The sequence below is a fragment of the Pseudonaja textilis genome, chromosome 1 (genome assembly GCF_049901715.1).
Source record: "Pseudonaja textilis isolate UNSWEBS1 chromosome 1, rPseTex1.2, whole genome shotgun sequence".
NCBI lineage: Eukaryota > Metazoa > Chordata > Lepidosauria > Squamata > Elapidae > Pseudonaja > Pseudonaja textilis.
Window position 1 is genome coordinate 62924269 of NC_141990.1, and position 17949 is coordinate 62942217.

Sequence of the window (17949 nt, forward strand, 5' to 3'; positions counted from 1 at the left end):
GGTTTTTGTTTGGTAGTGAAACCTTAAAATTAAAAATATTTTGATGCTACCAAAAGTAAGTTCTAAACTTATATAACATTATTATTATATCTTGCGTTACGTTTTCTACTTTCAAATATGTAGATCTAATAAAAATGAAACTTGTGATGCGTGTTCTTGGACTTTATAAAGCTTAATGAAAAGAAGCATTAAGGTAGGTTGATTTGTGTTGCTGTTTTTAATTTTTATCTAGAAAACCAGATTTGACAGATTCTGCCTCTCTGCTAGAAACATTTAAATTCCTTGAAAATGCTGCTGCAGAATTTAGCGATGAAGAGGAAGATGATGATATTGATGGAAGAGAACGAACAATCATGGATACATCAACGGTGAGCTGAAAACAAATTAGTATAATGAAGATTGTACCAAAAGGGCACTTGATTATTCAAAACATACATATTAAAAATTTTAATTGTAAAACACTTGGAAACAGATCAGTGAAAATGCTGCCATATAGCAGCCTGAATATTCTTTCTAGTCTAAATAGGTTGTTTAATGAGTGTTCGGCATGTAGAGAAACATCCCAAGATGAAAAAGCAAAAAGGCTATGCAGTTATATTGAATTTTATATGAGAGTTAAAAGCCTAACTAGCTTTATAAGTTTTGAGGTCTACATTTATACCAGGGGTTCCAACAAAAAAATTCTTTTTAAGAGTCTGTTTTTTGTACTCACACAAAATAGTTGTCATGAGAGGCTTAACTGTTCCCAAATCTGAATGAGATGACCGGTCTCCAAATTTGATAAATAAATAAATGTTCATAGATTTATATGAGACAAATACAGATTATAATATATAAGAACCTATTCAAAGCATGGTTAGATCTAATTAATCTATATTTTACTAGCTGGTATCAAAATACCTTATCTTTCTGCTTATATGCAATATTATGTGTCTAAAAGGTGCAAACATAAGAAAAACAGCACATAACGAGAAGGAAAAAATGTCTCCCATAGATTGTGAGAAAAAGAGTCCTGCCTGAAAATAATGAAGACAGAGATACTGAAGAGGCCCTGAAGGAGTTTGATTTCCTAGCCACATCTGATGAAGGGGACGGAGAATCCAGAAGTTCAGGAAACGGTACAGACTGGGGTAAGAAAAGAAAGAAAATAGCCTAAATGCAGTCATTTACCTGGAACTGGAGAAGCATCATAGGGGAAATGTTATTTTAATTCTGGAGATTCAACTTTTGAGCTGTGTCTTAATTTTACAGAATATCTAAAATATTGAAGTTATTGTTACCTATTTTTTATAGTTTGAATTCATTGCAGACTGTATGGCAATTGCTAATGGGACTTATGTAAGCAAAACAAGAAAACAAAGTCCAGTCAAGTTTTAATAGTCCTTCTACTTTGCCTTTTCAAGTTTAAACTTCCCCTTTAAGTTGATCATTTCCAGGAGAGGGGGTCCAAACCCATAATTTCAGATCCCTAGACTAGCCCTAAATCTATTCATCTCATTAGACAAAGTATATTGGCAAATCCTGCTTTTTCTCGGGTTTAAAGAATCTATTTCTTAATTTCATATACATTTATACATACCGTGGTTTTGAGTGAAGAAATCGAGAAAATTAATTTTGAAGATTAGCCCGTGTAACAGCGAAATAATCAGATGAGATTATGACTTTAAAACTGAACATGTCAGACACCCTGCCTAAAGCCAGTTTTGTGAGGTCTTCCTGTTTATTTTCCTTTCCTTTGTTGATCGGAAGCTTTGAATTATTCTGGCTTTTGCTTAATAGTACTTTAAACTGATCTATATTACAACTGCACTAGGTTGTATTAAACTATATAATTCCCTAGAATTGGTTCTTAATTCTGTTTTTGGTAGTTGGGAGGTTGCAATTTTCTGTGCTGATTTGAGCTTAGAACATTTCTGGAGCAGTGAATTGTTCCAGTTTGGTTCCTCAGTGGATCATAAGTTAAGAATCTATACCATAATTTCAGATCCCAACAATATCCACCAGTAGGCAGAAAAGGAAATCTAATGCATGTTCTAGGAAAGTATAATTGAGACTTTTGATTGGCCAATCTCCTTCTTGCTCATAGACATCTGCTTCTGCTTGTTCTGGAATTTGTTGCCTATTTACTTCTCCAAACTGAGATTTGTTGGCAACTGAAAAATCTTACAAGGTCCAGTATATCACTACTCTTGATCTAACCAACACTACTTGCATGGGTGTCAGGGGTGGGATTCTACTGGTTCGGACCAGTTTGGGTGAACTGGATGTTAAATTTGCATCTGGTTTGCCGAACCAGTATTTGAACTGACCGGCTAGTCCCTCCTGCTCCTCCCAGGAGTCTCTATGTGGCCCATTTTCGATGCATGTAAGTACAGGGTCCGCGCGGAGGCTCTGGGAGGGGGGAATATGGGCCTTCCAGAAATCTAGAAACGGGCCTGTTTCTGGCTTCCAGACGGCTTCCAGAGCCCTGGGGAGGCCATTTTCGCCCTCGCAGAGGCCCAAGGGAAGCCTCTGGACCCTTGGGAAAGCGAAAAATGGCCCTCCCGGAAGTTCCGGAAGGCCGCGCCCGCCATGGCCATGTCCACCCAGCAACTGGGCAGCGAACCAGTTGTTGGGAATTTTGAATCTCACCCCTGATGGGGGTGATAATAAAAACAGCAATTATGTTAACCCAGATTTAGGTTTAAGTGTGTTATATGAACCCAATCTTTAATGTACATTATCTGGATATAAGATCTCCTCTACAATATTTTGTGCTTTTCTTTTTGCTCTTTCAGGGGAGAAAATCTGAAATGGATTTTTTAAAAAAAATGTGGCTACCTTATTAATATCTAGTATAAATCTACCCTATCCATCATTACTAACCCATTTGCTGCAGTTTTTATAGCCTTCCAAGTACCAGCCTTTCCTTTGGCATTGTTCTCCATTGTATCCTTCATACATATAATAGGAATTGACCATTCCCTTGAAGTTCTATGTAGTCATGCTTGGTTAATTCTTGTAGTTTCTCTTACGCTGTTATTTAAAGCTACTTCTGTTAATCTATCTACCTTGTCCCTTCCTAATTCTCACCTTTTACTATTTTTTTGCATTTGAATTTGTTACTATCACCTTGGTAAATTTCCCATATGCCATCTATAGTTTTTATTCCCCTGTCATTTAAGTAGTATGGTTTAAAGGTGTGGCTAACAGAACCATCACACACGTATTTTCTATAAGGTAAATCTCACCGAATCCGCTTTGACTGACTATTAGATAAGATTGCAAAGGACTGAAATTAGAGAGAAATATATAACTATCCAATTAAAGAGTTCTTACATGCATGGGTTAATGAGCACCTGCTTTCATACAACAGTTTCCTTTTAAAACATTAGAACGAGTTTATTTTTCAAGAGATTGTTTAAGTTCATATCTCTATAAGATATACAAAGATGAAAATGAGAACACAAATGAAAAGTACCACGTCCCTCATCTCCTAACCTTCCCCAATTTGGTTGGAGGTTTGGCAAATTTACTTCTTACTCAGATTCTCTCAAAAAAGTGGCATTGGGAAGTAAACCATACATAGTATCTGGCCAATGTAGCAGCAATACTGTTCACCTGATGTACCTAATCAGCTTGTTGAGTTTAGGAATATAGAACCGCTTAAATCTGTATCTTTTTCTTATTAGGTCCTTCATCCTAGGAATAAAGATTGCTGTAATTCACCTCCATCTGGTTTCCTTCTTACTAAGTCAAGGTTGTATAAGCAGGTCATATGTCATGAAATAACCGAAAATCCCTACTGAAGTTGAAAAACAGTTTCAAGAAACTTGCTTTACAGGTAGCCTTCACAAGCACCTGCCTCAGATAGCAACTGTTCACAGTTATGACACTGATTAAAAAGTAACATTGCTACAATGTTAAAAATTAACATTGTGACCAATACCTGCACCCACAACCTCACAAGTCTGCAAAACACAGGAAAGGTGAAGTAAGATCACATTATGGTCACATTTCCCATGTAGTGATGACTTTGCTTAACAACCAAGTTGTTAGACCTATTCTGGTCACTAAATGAAGATTACCTGTATCATTTGAAATTATTAAATATATTTGCAGAAACTGCAAATTATTTACCATGTTTCTCCAACAATACGGCCTCCCCCAATAGGAAGTCCCAGCATGTTTTATCGGCATAAAATCAAATTAAGTCCCCCCCCCCAAATTAAGGCCTATATTAAACATGCAAAATGGGGGGGGAATGGCGGGGGGGGTTCCCGTTAGGAAGTACTTTTGTTGCATACCTGGATATGGTGCTGCCTGCGTTGACTTTGGCATTGGTGGGGCACTTCGTATTAGGAGACCTTCCGCCACCGTTGCTTTCCCTTCTCCACATGCTGCCCTGGCATTTAGAGCAACGCTGCGGTGTTTGGCACAGCCACACATGGCCAGCCAGGGCTCCCCCCTGCAACCGGAGCCCGGCGGAGACACTCGGCTTCAGGCGCTCCTGTCGCCACCTTCCCTTCGCCTTTGAAAGCAAAGCAAATTCTTTTAAAAACAAGGAGGCAAGGTGACGGCCTGCGCCGTGTCCTCCTCCGAGCTGAGCCCCACCGAGTCAGTGCCTATGCCCATGCCACTGCAGTGTTTGGAGCTGCCGGCGCATATGGAGATGCGTGGGGACGGGACGGGCTGCCCGAGGGGTGGAAAGGACAGGCGGCTTCGGGCTCTCTCCATATGACCCTCCGGCCAGGGAAGCAGCACTGCCGTTGCCTCGCCTCCCTGTCCACGGACGGGTGGGCACTATCACTGCCTCGGGCAGCCTCTCCCGGTGGCCCCTTTGGGTTCGGGCTGGAGGGACTTGGGAAGGAAGCCAACCTTGGGTCAGCCTGGCTCTTTTGCTTGGCAGGCGGGCGTGCACCCGCAGCACGCTTTCCCGGCTCTGCCCAGCCCGCTCTGGTGCGGCCCTAGCAGGATAAGTGGAGGGCCTGGTGGGGAGGCACGTGCTGCCTTGGCGAGAGCTCCGCCGCTGGGCAGGAGGGCCCTCCTGTCAGCTGTGCTGGGCACCCCAGGCGAAGCTCTTCACGCTCTGCCCGGTGCCAGGCAGGGATGGTGTCTGGGCACTTCTCCCAGGGTGGGCCAATCCTGCGCTGTGGCCCAGGGAGATTCGCCTCCCCACGTGGGGTTGGGCTGCCCTCTCGGGCAGGGGAGGCTTTGTCGTACCGGTAGTAGGGTGTCGTTTTTAAAAGAATTGGCTTTGCCTTTGAAGGCAAAGGGAAAGCGGCAACAGGAGCGCCTGAAGCCAAGTGTCTCCACCAGGCTCCGGTTGCAGGGAGGAGCCCTGGCTGCGCCAAATGCCACGGCGTTGCTCTAAACACCGCAGCAGCATGGGAGAAGGGAAAGCAACGGTGGTGGAAGGTCTCCCGATACGAAGTGCCCCACCAATGCCGAGGTCAACATCCAAGCCGTTGCTGCCCACCCACCCGAGAGTGCAAAGGGGGAAATTAAGTCACCCCCGAAAAGATGGCCTAGCTGTTTTTTGGGGGGTCAAAAAAAAATAAGGCCCAGCCTTATTTTGAGAGAAACACGGTAGATATTTGTCCAATATTTGAAATAGTTTTAGCAAATCTCCAGGCCTTGTGCCTTTAGTTCAAGTATTCAGATGTATTTCTTACTACTATGTAACGCAGTTCTTAGTTAAAGTTCTTTCGGGCAATTTGTTTTATCAATGTAACTGTTCAAAGTAATTACTATTACGTACAACTTGAAGCTTAGGTATACCATGGAAAGATATAATGCAATAATTTCATCTTGGACTATAAATAAGTAAATAGAGAAATTGGAAGAAAAAAATTCCTCTCCAGGACTCATCAATGTATAATTCAGAGCAATTTCAGAAAGCAGTTGTTTGGCATGTTTTTTGTGTTGTATCTTACAATATGTAAACTAAATATGAAATATATTTTTTAATTGCATACAAGGAAAAAATGCTTAGATTTGCTGTTATGTTAATATTGTTGATGCAACCATGCACCTTTTTTCCACTTTAAATTTTAGCTTTCTTTTCTGAAGACTTATACAGTAGAAGAAAAGTTTGACAAGATGTTCAGATACACAAGCAGAAGTTAAAATACAATGTGCTTGAAATTATTACAATTGAAATATTTTCTATTCTGACCAGAATAAAAATTAGCACCAGCTACAGATTTGTTGTTCTAAAAATGTATTAACAAGTAGAATAATCTGGATTAAATCAAAGATATATTATAGCTATAATTCTAAGAAACAGAAGAGATGGTTAGAGAGTAGGTTTGACTTAGAACACTTTCTTGGTGAACAAGATTGAATATGAAAAGAAATACAAGACCATCAAATTTAATCTTTGGTGGCAGTAAATTATGTGCCAGTTGCCCTGTTCCTGGATTGGGAGACCCTGCTCATGGTTACTCATGCCTTGGTCACTTCCTGATTGAACTTTTGGAATGTACTCTACATGTGGCTATACTTTAGGAGAATTTGGAAACTTCTGCTGATGCAAAATGTAGTGATGAGGGCAATTATGGATGCTTGTTCAAAATATGTGAAACCTCTAGTCCTTGAGTTGCATTGGTTGCCAATATGTTTCCAGATTTAAATTGAAGATACTGGTAGATACCGTTAAAGTCCTTCATGGCCACTTGCGAGGCCATTTCTTCCTGATGGTATCTACCCACTCAGTAAGAACTGGCAGAAGAAGCATGCTCCAGGTTCTGTCTATAATGGAGTGTCATCTGAGGGGATCCAAGAAGAGAGTCTTTGTGTTGTGGTGCCTATCCTCTGGAACATCATTCCCCTCAAGTTCAGGTTCATCCTCTCTGCTGACCTTTTGTAAAGCCTTAAAACTTGGTTTTGTCATTGAGCCTAGGGCTCTGGATGTGTAGCTGAGCCTGAATCACAATTATGTTAATTATTTTGTTTTTGTCAGCTGCTATTCATATTGTTTATAATGTTATTATACACTTTTAGAATATTGATTTAAGTATTCATTAGCCACCCAGAGTCATGTATTTGAGATGAGCAGCCGTGTAAATTGAGTGGATAAATGCAACATCATTGGTGTCAAAATTTCACTCATCACCAGCTGCTGCCAATACTCCAAAAATAAAGCATTTTTAAGAAACTAAATAACACAAAAAGGATGTTTCATTTGTTTTAATTTGTCTAGAAAAGGAAGACCAGTGTCTCATGCCTGAAGCCTGGAATGTGGACCAGGGAGTAATAACCAAACTGAAGGAACAATACAAAAAGGAGCGCAAGGGGAAAAAGGGGGTGAAGAGTAAGTGGAAAACATTGCACCATAGATTCACAAATCCTGCCTCTCTCACTTCACCAGTGCTATCTTTATTTCAATGTTTTCCTCAAACTACTTACTCTTTTTCTTTGCTGCTCCTGACTGCTTTCCAGTTTACAGTTATCAGGGGTGGAAATTAATGCTACTTGAAATCTAAACGTGTTGGTAATACTAATATTGTGTACATTGACAAAACAATGTACAAAATAGGATTTTTGACAACTCAAAAACACATCTTGCTAAGTTTTGTCCAAACCAGGCAATATTTACGTGAGAGAACTTTTGTAGTATAAATAGCATTGTGTCATCTCTCCTTATCTGCATTTCTGGGATTTTGATGTCAAAGATAATACTGCAATAAGTGGGAATTAATATTTTCTCTCTTTCTATATTACCTAAATTTATATTTGTCTATATTATGACCAAGTCCCAAAGAGCCATTCCATATTTCTGTATGTTACAGATGACTTGGACTTCCCATTTTTCTGTAGAGCAGTTTTTAATAACACAGGTTGTTGATTAATCTGAAGGCAGCCTTTTGACTTTCAGTGCAGATTTTTTTCACAGATTTATCGTCTTTATGACAGCCTTAGGGGAAGTTCTCTTTACATAAAGTCAATGTTTAATGGATGTTATAAAAAGACATTTCTTGCTTTCCCTGTTTTTCTTGCCTTTTGTGCATACTAGTATTTTAAGTATGTATACATAGTTGGGTGTAGACTGTCTGAATTTAATGGCATGTGTCAAAACAGAAAGTTCTGTAGTGCTGGGAATATTGCAGTAAAAAAGGAACAACTCAGATAATGAACTTAGTGTTGAGGTAATTCCCCGTTAGGAGAATGAGCACACACAGGGAGACATAGTGAGAGTGGTGAAGAATAACACACAAACAGCACACAGCTACACTGTATAGTAAAATGCAGGTTTTTACTTCCAGTAAAACGGTTAAGCAAAATTCAACAATCCAAGTCATTACGGTTAAAGCAGTCAGTTTTCAGTCCAGGGATAATCCAATAACAAAGTCCAGTATCAAAAACAGTTCAGTAACAGACTTACATCAAATCCAAGAATAACGATGATCAGTAACAGTCAATAGGGAAAAATGCAGGAATGGCAACACTCTCAGCAACAACAGAACAAGCCAGGTTTCTGGCTTCATCTTATGGCCGTTTGAGGAACCACACCCAATTACAATTTTAGCATTCCCTTAAAGAGACAGTATTAAAATGTCTATCCTGGTTTATATATTTTCCAACCCAACTGTTAGGTGACTTACGTTCCTAACCCTTCGTATATAAATAATGAAATCAATATGTAAAAACTGAGAGTAGAAAATTTTGGTCTGGACATATCCTTAACAAGAGTGATAAGTTAATAAATTAATTTCTACCTTTGTTTATATTTTAATGTTTGCTTCATGGAGGTCATGCTGTTCTCATAACTTGAATGCAGGGCTTGAAATGGAAAAATATATTATTTATTAAAATTACTGTTGATATAATAACTGAATTAAGTTAAATGATATATATAAACAGACAAACAATTGGGTCACTTTTCAAAATTTAATTTCCAGCCCTGTATATCATTATGTTTTCCATTTTTCAAAATATAAATCATCATGCAGACATTTTCTAAAGATACAAGTCATAGATTTAAAATTCATATACAGAAATCGTATTTATCAATGCATATAGAATAATACAAAAGTTTACATAATAATGAAGGGTACCATTGAGGTTGACATTTTACAAGGTGGTTAATTTAAATTATTGAGATGTTTGCAACACTGATTTAATGAATTAGCTTATTGCCAATTGTTAGGTACATTATTTTGTACTAATTGCTAACTTTTAGTATTTTTTCTAAAGTGGTTTGTAGTATTAGCTCTCTTACTATCATAGAATTAAAAAGAATAGCTCATATTTTAATTGAATTACTGTTAAGATGAGACAGTGCAAAAACATTTGGTATTAAACATAACATAAATATAATGGCAAAAGGCACACTGGACACTGGAATTTGATGAAAAATACTTGTAATATGCTGTGCATACTTGTTCATATCCACAAACCAATGAATAAGGTGACTTATGAAGAATGAATGAAGTCTCTCAGATATGATGAATAGCAAGTTGCGTATATTTGCTTCAGAAGTCATTGAGAGACATTTGTTAAAAGGAGAAACATGTATCTCATGGAGCCTTTTGAGAGAACATGTTCATCACCTAGTAAATTCCTTTTATTCCTCCACTTGAATTTAACAGGAAAGATAAACCAGGCCTGTTCACTAATTTGAGATTGCGCATAACTAACTTGTAGCATCTGTAGCAGTCCTATCCCCTACCATGTAATTCTGTCAAAACATTACACAACATTATTAGCAGAAATTGGAAGTTTGCCCAGCTTCTCAGACTTTCATATCTTTTTTTGCTTTAAATATGGAGGCTTAAAGCAACTGAGCTGGTCTGAGCCAATCAGCTTAAAAACTAAGCAGTACCTACTTTAAAACGTGTAGCAATTCTTATTCTATTATTAACTAAGTTAATGGATTTCACATTGAAAATTAATTTCATATTAGATTTTGGAACATTTGCCACTTTGAGTCTATCTATTCTTGTCCAGTATTCCATAATTTGGAAATCGGAATAAGATGAATAAGTAATGTGAATTGAAAATACACACAATGCAAGTATCAGGCTTTTAAATACCATATTTCAAGTAGCGTAGACTGCCGGAGTTCCACCAGTTTTCAAATATAACATGGCTTAGTTAATTCATCTTGCTGATTGTTAACATATATTGTAGCTTCCTAAAAGTTTACTTTTCAAGATTAATTCCCAATACTGATTTCACAAGTGGAATTAGCACCTGCAAATTATATTTCTTTTCCCATCCTTATTTTTGTGAAAACATTCTTGTCAGAGTTTTAGAGAACACTTCTTGACCAGTGTGAGTTATATCCCTTAGAAATGTGGGATAGGCAGTTGACAAAATGACTTCCCAAATACATAAACATGTCTTTGTGCTGGCTTCCGCTCTTCAGTCATAGATACAGGTATCTAGTTTTATGCTCTGTCACCTCACCAGTATTGCAGCCTCTGTCACCTAGCAGATGAATCATGTTAAGCTTGATAAATGGGAAGCTATTTTGCAAGATTTATTGTTTGCCACACTTGACAAAAAGAGTGGGCATGTAAATTAATATGCAAATTAATAATGTGTAGTCCATGTGTGAGGTAAAGACTTGGGGGGATTTGAATAGAAATTCTTTGGTAAACTATGTGGAACCCAATCATTTATGAAACTCACAGCATCTCTCTTTTGAAGCCTTAGAGGTAACGATGGGCAAAATTGATGGCTCCTTCCATCTCTTCCAAACAAAATTTGGCTGATAAAAATGGTATGAAGTCAAGTAGCATTTTGCCATTACAGAAATTGTAGTACAGCATCTGTTTGGGACAAAAGGCTACTGAAAAGGAAATTAATTTTTATAAGCTACATTAATTTAAAACTAATGAAGTTCTTTTATCAGAACAAAAATTTAACTGTAGAAATCTGAGTTGGAGGCACCTGAGTGTTCAAGTATAAAACTAGATCTAATTTTGCTCTGGTCAATGATAATTGTCAAATTTTATATATTATATATTTGCAGTTTTTAAACTTGAATTAAATGTATGTACAATCAAAGCAAATATCCATAGTCCTATTACCTTTTAAGAGTTTCATCAATAATAATGGGTCAAATAACTGATATGAGAATATTTCTAAGATTGGCAAGGCTATTGTAGCAAGACCTTGTGAGCAGCTTACATTCAGATTTGTGTTGGAATGCTTTTAGCTACTAACAATAGCTGTATTTACTAGAATAGGAAAAACAGTTATGGACTGTGGGTAAGATATTTTCCCATTCTTAATTAAACTTACAACAGGAAAAACTACCGAAGATATGTTTCAGCCTCAGTCCTTTATAAAACAATCAAAACAGGGATGTGGGAAAATGATGGAGCAAAACACAGGTAAGTGTTGAGAAAGGCATGGGGTCTTCACCATATGTAGTTTGAGGAAGAGCAAAAACAGTTATCCTTGCTTGGTTTTGTTTATTTTCCCCCCTCTTTTTTTTTTAAGTAAATCACTTTTTAAAAGATTGTTGCACAACTGATAAAGCTGCAGCCCTACCCATTTGGGGAAATTTTCAAAACTTGTGCAAAAAAAATACAATTCACAAGTATTTTAATATTCAGAAAAACTTTGTGTTTTATCATTTTGCTTTCACCTGGTTTTATTTTACATTTTGCAAGTTCATAAAGTGAATAAAAGTGTGAATGTACGTATGCACACCTTTGTTTTCATTATTATCTCTTCTCAGCACCTCATTTCATGCTTTTAACTTAGTTGTTACTGAAGCTAGTCCTCTCTACTTGAATCACATTCATCTTTTTCTTTGCTCAAGGTAGCACCCATTGCCATTAGTGCCAGGACGACTTTGACAGTGTTAATGCTAATCCAACCTTTGCACTTTTTTTGGCCAGGACCCAACAGGTCAAAACTGCAAGATATGCTTGCTAATTTGAGAGATGTTGATGATCTCCCTGCATTACAGCCTTCTGTTGTGCCACCCACGCGACCCAGTACTTCGCGGCTTTTCGAGCAAGAGATCAATCGAACAGATGAAGGTAAGAAGTACGGGGATACAGTATACATAAAATATAGGTGTAGGCTTAGCTTAGGTTTAACTTCTAAGACAATCTTAATATTTGTAAGTATTAACATTTTTTCTTAAACTATTGTTTTAAAAATTAATGTTGTATTAGGTAATTCAAGTTGTTTTAAATAGCCTTAGTATAAGCCTGCAATTTTTATTTATTAAAGTAAATAGGATAAATAAATAAATAAATACATACATACATACATACATACATACATACATGCTTGAGGGTCCCCCCGTTTTAATGTATCTCAGTATTACCCAATATTCAAAAGATTAATTTTAGTTAATTAGATCAAAATTTTAAAATCTAACCAAGTAATTGATCAAAATTTACAACCTAGGTTTGTAAAAACTTTAATACAATTGATAGTACTTTTAAAAGTGGACTGCCATTTGTCAGAAATGGTGTAGGGTCTCCTGCTTGGGTGGGGGGTTGGACTGGATGACCTACAGTACAAGGTCCCTTCCAACTCTATTAATCTATTAAGTATTTTCTGTCTGCCTTACATGACTAATTTTGAGGGGGGAACTCTCCACATAATTGTTCCATAGTAAAATGACAGCTCTATATCAAATACAGACACCTATTGCATCCTTAAAAAAATAATAATTCTAGAAGTTCTTGGTAATTGGTAATGTCAGTTGTTAAATTAGTCCTGAGTTCAATGAAACTAGAATTGGTGCTAGTTTTTTTAATGTTTATGGTTTTATAAGATATATATTAATTATTGATTGGGGGCTGTCCAGTGTTTGATATAAGATGAGTGGCTATATAACTATTTTAAATAAATCAAATAAAGCTAGATTTTCAAAAACAAGTCATTAAATTGGTAGCACTTTATATACCATTTTTCAATTTAACAGACATTATCCAAATGGCTTGTAAATTTAAACTGGACAGATGAAATAGAAACCTATAAACAAATGGAAACCAACAAACAAAAGAATCAAACAGGAATTTTGTAAATATTTTGAAGTAGCAGTAGAATCATATTGATAATATTATGCTAAAACTCATCAAACTAAGAATTAAAAGATAGTGTAAAAATAATGCAAGCTAGTGAACCTTGATCATTTTGGTGTCCTCTATTAATCTAAAAATATCTGGTTACTAGATTAAAATAATGAATTAGGGAAAATTGAGCAATTGCATAATTTGAATAGGAAGATTTGTATACACTTATATAGGATTCTTGAAATGTTTTTGCTAATGAGAGCTACTTATAATTTATGAAAAATATTCTGAGGCGCTAAAAAAATACTGAACATAAATGGCTTGATAAGAATTATTAGAACTGTCCAATGCTAGATTTATTAAACATCATGATATCATTAAAATCTTTCTGAGACAATATTACTTGATAAAATTAAGCAAACGAGAAATTAAGAAAATTATGAAATAAACTAATCTAAGATTATATCTTGCAAGTTCACCTTATGGTAATGTATTTGAAAGAATCAAATAAAAGAAAAGGCATAAAGGTGTAGTTCAAAGTGCTGGTGAGTGTAGTTTGAGCAAAATGGTTATTCCCTTGTCTTCCAGAGTTCTAAACCTGATGAGAGATCATTGGTTTGCAATCTCTTCAGGAGGAACAACTGTAGGGAACACTTGTGGGTGATCTTAAGTTCTTTCCTTGTCTGGAGAGGAATTACAAAAAAGATGGTCTGCTCACCAGCTCTTTATTTCACTGTGGTCTTTTAGCAGAGCCGTCTTCAGTTTGCCATTTCTTCCTCAGAAGTCCCAGATTTTTTTTGTTTTTGAAATGGTATTAGTAATTGAAGTTGTCTTCATGCAATGCATTACCATGTTTTGGATTCATGTGTGTTCTGTCTTTCAGTAGAAGCTTTAACATTCCCTCCTTCTTCTGGGAAATCTTTTATTATGGGAACAGATGAGGCCCTTGAGAGTGAGCTTGGCCTTGGGGAATTGGCAGGCCTTACAGTAGCCAATGAAGCAGATTCACTGACATATGATGTAAGTGCTAATCTCTTAATGTTGCAGTTATTTTGGTTTTGAACAGTGGTAAAATTCTTTAATGACACTGAGAAGCTTTTAATTAGAAAAAAAGAATGGTTGCATCCTTTCCAAATGTTATTAAAAGGTATATTTCTTGAGCTGTAACACAGTTTATGAGATGAATAAATGAATAGATGAACATAGATTTTAAATTGAGTCAGAAAGGGGAAAAATAGATTGCTTATGCAGATATAGGTTGCATGTGGGACAGATTCAAATGTTTAACAATACTCAGATGTTAAAAATCAATTGTGTTTGTGTTTGAGACCTGCTGAAATCGCCTGCAGACATTTGATGTAGTACTCAGTGGTGGTAATAAATTCTGATTTTCCAAAACATTTATTTTAAGGTCTGCCATAGAGTGAGAATTCAGTGCATGAGTTTAAAATCAAGAAATGGCTGTGAAGGAGAAGCCAAGATGAGAATTAGAGAGAAAGAAGGGGAAACATTTCTTTGCAGGTTATATCCAGAGCTGTTTTGTAGATTACAGTATACATTTCTGATTGGCTATTGAAATGTGTTTAATGTGTTACTGTAATACAGAGATTCATACCTGATTTGAAAAAAACAGTAGCATTGTAACTTCTAACATTTTGCTAGTCTTTACTGAGCGTTTGATAACATTACAATGAAGTACATCTTTTGTCAAGTGATTAATAAAATTTGTATTACTATATTCCCATTGGCTTTTCTCATTTTTGTTCTTGTTACAATAGATAGCAAACAATAAAGATGCTCTGAGGAAGACATGGAATCCTAAGTTTACTTTAAGGAGCCATTTTGATGGAATAAGGAGCCTGGCTTTCCATCCAATTGAACCAGTGTTAATTACCGCTTCAGAAGATCATACTTTAAAAATGTGGAATTTGCAAAAAACTTCTCCAGCAAAAAAGTAAGTTGATGGCTGAAATAGATACATTCCTGTACAGTGTATGTTGAAGAAATATAACAGCAAAAATGATGTTTTACATCTGATTTATCTTCCATGAGAGAAATTTAGAGAATGTTAGGTGTAATATTGTTTGTTCCAAAGGTGCTTTTTCAAGAGGTGACTGGACTTATCCAGAGCTGAAGAAGCTTCTTGAATGAGAAGTGAACTGTCTTCAGAGAAAAACAAGAAAGTCCAGTTGCCTCTTGAAAAAGCATCTTTGTGACCACCATGACCCGGATGACTGAAAATCTCTATAGAAATTCTCAATGTTGTTTGTGTGCAGATAGAAGGCTCCTTAAATTCACAAAGAGAACTGGGAAATAGAGAAAATTTACTATTGGAGAAAGGGGGTGGAATAGTACTATTTTACAGTTTCTCTTGCAGCCATTTTGGCAGTGGTTGTATCATATACACTAAATAAGTGTGCAATCAAGCTCCTTTGTGCAAAAAAACCCTAAGTTTATTTATATACTGATGGGGTCTGAGCATGACTAACCAGAAAAAAAAAACATCTGGTCCTAGTGAAGAGTTGGCATTGTAGCAAAAATTTGATATTGCAGCAAAAGCGAGGAATGCAGATTCCATCCTATGCAGATCACTAGGAGAAGAACTGATAAATGCCTATTTCATAACTTTATGGTATGTCTGCATCTGAAATATTGTACACAGTTCTGGTTCTTGCATTTGTAAAAGGATATAATACAACTGAAAAAAATTCAGAAGAGGAAAACTAAAATGATCAAGAGGCTCAAATGCCTACTTTATAAGAAAAGGCTCAAATATTTGGGACTATAGTCTGGAGAAAGGGAAACCAATTGGACGTGATCAAGATGTATAAAATCATGCATGACATGAAAAAGTGGGCACGTATAGTTTTGTCCCTTGGTCAAAGTTAGGGCCATCCAACATAAAACCATTCCAGGCAGCACATTTTTTAACTTGAGGAATTCTTACTTCATAAAATGATGATAGCTATTAACTTGGGTGGCTTTAAAAAAGAATTGGATGAACTCATGGAGAACAGTATCTTAAAGGTTACTGTTCTTGAAAACTCATTATATCTTTGAATGCCAATAGCACAAAAACAATTGTGGGGGGAGGAGCATCTCTGTCTCATGCTTGCAAACACTCCAGTTGCATCAGGTTGGTTATTGTGAGAGACAAAATGCCAGGCTAAGACAGTTATTGACCTGATTCTGCAAGGTTGTTCTTGGAATAACTTAAATAATAACTTAATTTTTATTTTTGTTTAGGAGCACCTCACTCGATGTTGAACCTATCTATACTTTCAGGGCACATAAGTAAGTAAATGTGGACAAAAAGGTAGAATGTAATTTTGTTGGTGCAGATGTAACACTGCAGCTTCGCTTAAAAGAGAACTGAGGGTTTATGTAAACCATGAAATAGTGGTGAGCATTTGCTTCATTTTGTGGTTGAAGCTGAACTCACCACATATTGAATGTTTCTAAACATATCTTGTATGCTTGTGGTAACTAAGAAACTCATACAGTGTACTGGTGGTACAGTTGGCTGAATGATTGCATTGGTTTCTCTTGCTGATATTGCTGTTATCTCTGTGGATTATGCAGAATACAGAGGTAATTCTTAGGAGGTCTTAAGTTTTCTCCCACAAGTGATAGAGGAATAGATTTGGGGAGCATACTTAGGAGCCTTATTTGTGTTTAATGTGGTGTGCTGCACACTAGCTATTCATTTCCAAGACAAAAAATATCTGGACATCTATGATTTCTACTGTAAATTAGAGTTATTAGTGTCAGATGACTATCTTTCATTAGAGGAAAAAATCTCTAATCAGTGCTATCATAACATACTTTCTCTTACAGCAGTCCAGTGCTTTGTGTAGTGATGAGTAGCAATGGCGAGCAGTGTTACAGTGGAGGCACTGATGGCCTCATCCAGAGTTGGAATACTACAAATCCAAATATTGATCCTTATGATTCATATGGTTAGTGATTCTTCTTTTGTTTCCTATTATTTTTGCATGTTTTGGAAACATATTCCATTGCAGAAAAGACACTCTATTTTATATATATATAAATCCATGCCCATCCCAGCTCCGTGATGGGGGAAAGCGTTGTGATACATCACGTGACAGCAACATGACAGTGCGAGCTTAACACCCGTGATTTAGAATAAACTCATAATCTCTTGATTAGAAGGACCAATTGGTTTTATAAAAAATAAGGTAGTTCTTTTAAAAAGATAGTGATACTTCAGTTTAATCAATCCTCTAAATTGTATGAAAATATTTTTAAGAACTTGAAATATATGGTTTCGTTCTCAGATCCTTCCATTTTAAGAGGTGCACTTGTAGGCCACTCAGATGCAGTCTGGGGTTTGGTTTATAGTGGAACACACCAGCGCTTGCTCTCTTGTTCAGCAGATGGCACCATACGTTTATGGAAGGCTTTGGAGATCTGTCCTGCTTTAAATATATTTAATAATAATCAAGGTACTGTACAATCTTCTGTTTCTTAGAATGCATTGTATTTGCTTCTAATACATACATACATACACACACACGTATGTATGTACGTACGGTATATACATACATATTTATATAGTATTATAGTATAGTTTTATTATGTTTCATTACTTGTTTATACTTGTTAATGATCAGAATAAAAACTATTGGCTTGTTGTCAATGTGTGTTGTATAACAGTGGTGGCTAACCTTTTGGGGCTCCTGTCCCAAAAATTGTGAGTGCACCAGCGCGGCCACACTCGTGTGCCAGCTCCCCCTGTGCATGCTCAATGTGCACCCCCTGTGCTCTCTGCACATGCGCATGCAATTCCCCCCCCCCCCACGCCACCCCCTTACATGCACTGCATCTCATAGCTGATTTTTTGGCTGGTGTGAGGCCTTTTTTGGCCTCCCAGAGGCTTGGTAAAAGCCTCTGTAAGGCCTTTCAGGACAAATTATAGGCCTGTTTCATCACTTCCGGTATTACAGAAAGTGACAAA

At 36.8% G+C, this 17949-nt stretch overlaps 1 protein-coding gene across 5 annotated transcripts in view; it reads left to right on the top strand.

The window, feature by feature from the left end:
* Positions 1–17949, top strand: part of STRN (striatin) — a 43351-nt gene that overhangs the window by 16389 nt on the left and 9013 nt on the right. The window contains exons 6-15 of one of the 5 annotated variants that reach the window (XM_026695485.2): positions 233–368; positions 995–1130; positions 7184–7294; positions 11238–11324; positions 11838–11981; positions 13855–13991; positions 14750–14925; positions 16218–16265; positions 16809–16930; positions 17270–17437. In XM_026695485.2, the coding sequence (XP_026551270.1) occupies positions 233–368; positions 995–1130; positions 7184–7294; positions 11238–11324; positions 11838–11981; positions 13855–13991; positions 14750–14925; positions 16218–16265; positions 16809–16930; positions 17270–17437 (1265 nt within the window). The remainder of the gene's footprint in view (positions 1–232; positions 369–994; positions 1131–7183; positions 7295–11237; positions 11325–11837; positions 11982–13854; positions 13992–14749; positions 14926–16217; positions 16266–16808; positions 16931–17269; positions 17438–17949) is intronic. The other 4 variants (XM_026695486.2, XM_026695487.2, XM_087936150.1 and 1 more) reach the window with 4 other exon arrangements.